The following is a 3,054-nucleotide window of genomic DNA, read 5'->3' as shown; positions in this document are numbered from 1 at the left end:
TCTACACGCTCACACATGCTGTCTGGGCTCAGCCACCTGCACACAGGCACAGAACAAATGCCACCGTCCGTGCTGCAGAATGACGACGCTCAGAGACGAGATGTGCCAAATATCTGTCAGCTCAGTAACAAGCAGCCGGTACAGCAGTGCAGCACTGAGCAAACTGAGGAGGAGAGGAGAACACACCCCGGGGGAGCAGCACATCGTGGCAGAGTGTTCCCTTTGTGCCACCGTATAATACTGTCAACACTTATTTGACAGCCGCAGTCTCAAGTTCCTTATCAAGGTTTTTAATTTGAATATGAGGCTAATTTCAACACTTGTTTGACAGCTGCAGGCACAAGTTATTTACCAAGGTTTTTAATTTCAATGTGAGGCTAATCAACAGTCCCCGTCAGGTCCAATCTGACTAACTGTGATAGTGAAAATCTACTATACGGGTGTATCAGATGGAATTAGAATGACACAAAGCGCAGACCTCTGCCAAGGCCCATCAGTCCCCTTATATTCAATCAAATGAAAACAGTCGGGCTGCAAATGATGCCTGATTTTTTATTCAAGATCAATGATGAGAATGTAAAAAAATGCAATGTTGAAGATATTGAAAAAATCTGGATCCAGCCCTTTGTTCGGATCTGCACCAAAATGTTATGTTTTTTTTCTTGGCCCTTGTCACATCCTTCCACCAATTTCATGGTAATCTGTCATGTAGTATTTTTCGTATCTTACAAACATAAAAACCAACAAATAAACAAACAAGGTACAAATATAATAATGTATAAAGGTACAGATGCTTCAATGCAGGACTCTAACTTTTAATAGAGGGTGCTTCACAGGGCGCTAATATTATTTAAGAAAATAATATCAATACTAATCAACAACAACACAGTTTTCAAGCCAAAGAACCTGAACCCGATGTTTTTGAAATGTTGATGAAAACATCAGCAGGATCACAAACCATAAAAAACTCTGTCTGTGTATCACCCTACGTGAGGGAAAAGTAAATAGTAAATCTGAAAATGTGAATCATAATATGGCAGATTACATTTGGCCCGTTGCAAGCCAGTGATGTAACACAGCATGCAAACAGTCCTCACATCACAATGTGTGTGTGTTGCCAATGAATAACAATCTCAGCAATGAATAATACAAATGTCTGGCATTGAGTCACTCTTGTCAGACGACACAAGGCGCCACAATCTTTCCCACACGTCTTTCATCCAGCGGCGTCATCTAAGTCCTTTTCCTTCTCCAACCAGATTCACTCAGAGAGAACATATTCATTTTAGAAACGACTGGTTAATGATTTTTGATTCCAACACCGATGTGATGAGTTCAATACATCAGGTTTTTCTACAGCGTGTCCCCACAGTCCTTGAGGTTATTTATTTTATAAATGTAATGTGAGATTCTGTATGTATTTCTTAATTTGTTTTAGGTGTTGCTGTAGATGATGAAAGAGATGCCACAACTGACTGAACTGGATTTTTCATATAGTTAGATAGTTTTATTCAAATGTACATTTTCAGCACCTTTCTGATACGGATATTTCTTTTCTCTCTCTTTCAGATGTAGATGGAGGACCAGCAGTGTCATGAAGAGAAACTGGAGTTCCATACAACATTGAAGCCCTTTGCATTAAGACACGAGCAGCATCACTTCTCTCTAAAGTAATCCATTACTCACAATTAATGTCAAGCTGCACGCTGAAGCAGCTTAAGGCTGCCTCGCTAGGTGAACCGTGGCTGTTGGAAAGAAAGCCTTATAAGATCCAACTCGTCAAAGCACACCTCAATGCAGCATAATGCCTTCAAAGGTGTCATGTTTATACCTTCTGACGGTGGTGTGCTGGGCGAGCGCTCTGTGGTACCTGAGTATATCTCGTCCGACGTCCACGTACGTCGGCCACATGTCCCTGTCCATACGGAAGGCTGTGAAACCGCCACAAAACATCACCTTCACCAACATCCGCACCCGCCCCCTCAACCCGCACGCCTTTGAGTTTGTCATCAACGAGGCCAAGAAGTGCGAAGGCGACGCCCCCTTCCTGGTCATCCTCATCAGCACCACGCACAAGGAGTTTGACGCGCGGCAGGCCATCCGGGAGACATGGGGCGACGAGAGCACCTTCGGCGACATCCGCATCCTCACCATCTTCCTGCTGGGGAGGAACACGGACAACGTCCTGAACCAGATGGTGGAGCAGGAGAGTCAGATCTTTCACGACATCGTGGTGGAGAACTTTATCGATTCGTACCACAACCTCACCCTCAAGACCATGATGGGTATGCGCTGGGTGACTACCTTCTGCCCCAAGGCGCAGTACATCTTGAAGACAGACAGCGACATCTTCGTCAACATGGACAATCTGATTTACAAGCTCCTGAAGCCCACCAGCAAGCCGAGAAGAAGGTATTTCACTGGCTACGTGATAAACGGCGGTCCCATCAGGGACATGCGCAGTAAGTGGTACATGCCCAGAGACTTGTACCCCGATAATAAATATCCTCCTTTCTGCTCGGGCACCGGCTACGTGTTCTCATCAGACGTGGCCGAGCAGATCTACAAGACTTCGCTCCACACGAGACTGTTGCACCTCGAGGACGTGTACGTGGGACTGTGTTTGCGTAAGCTGGGTATACACCCTTATCAGAACAGTGGTTTCAATCACTGGAAAATGGCCTACAGTCTGTGCAGGTACAGACGGGTCATCACCGTCCACCAGATCTCCCCGGAGGAGATGCACCGCATATTCAATGACATGTCCAGCAAGAAGCACCTGAGATGTTAGCGGAAACACGAGGAACACTAAACGATGACTGACTCAATCTTTTTTTCTGCCTTTTGCTCCTTTTCAGACCTCATCAGTCGCACGACTGATGAGGTCTGCTGCAAGGGCTGCTGCAAGTCTGTATGTCATGATAGATGTTCTCATGAATCCGTCCGTCTCTGCTGTTTTCACCCACATGATTGTTAATGAATGCATGGGGCCTGTAAAGCGTGTATTCTCACAAACAGTGCAAATGTGGTGTTGTTGTTGAGAGTATATTTTTT

At 45.2% G+C, this 3,054-nt stretch overlaps 1 protein-coding gene across 1 annotated transcript; it reads left to right on the top strand.

Annotated features, from left to right (window-relative positions):
• The first annotated feature begins 1,804 nt into the window (after positions 1-1,804).
• Positions 1,805-2,791, top strand: b3galt1b (UDP-Gal:betaGlcNAc beta 1,3-galactosyltransferase, polypeptide 1b). The gene has a single exon (XM_053440383.1). It carries the CDS (start codon positions 1,805-1,807, stop codon positions 2,789-2,791), a length of 987 nt encoding a protein of 328 aa, XP_053296358.1.
• Positions 2,792-3,054: the final 263 nt, after the last annotated feature.

Source organism: Pleuronectes platessa, chromosome 14 (genome assembly GCF_947347685.1).
Source record: "Pleuronectes platessa chromosome 14, fPlePla1.1, whole genome shotgun sequence".
Lineage (NCBI taxonomy): Eukaryota > Metazoa > Chordata > Actinopteri > Pleuronectiformes > Pleuronectidae > Pleuronectes > Pleuronectes platessa.
The sequence above is the reverse complement of the archived record's forward strand: the minus strand, read 5'-3'. Positions and strand labels throughout refer to the sequence as shown.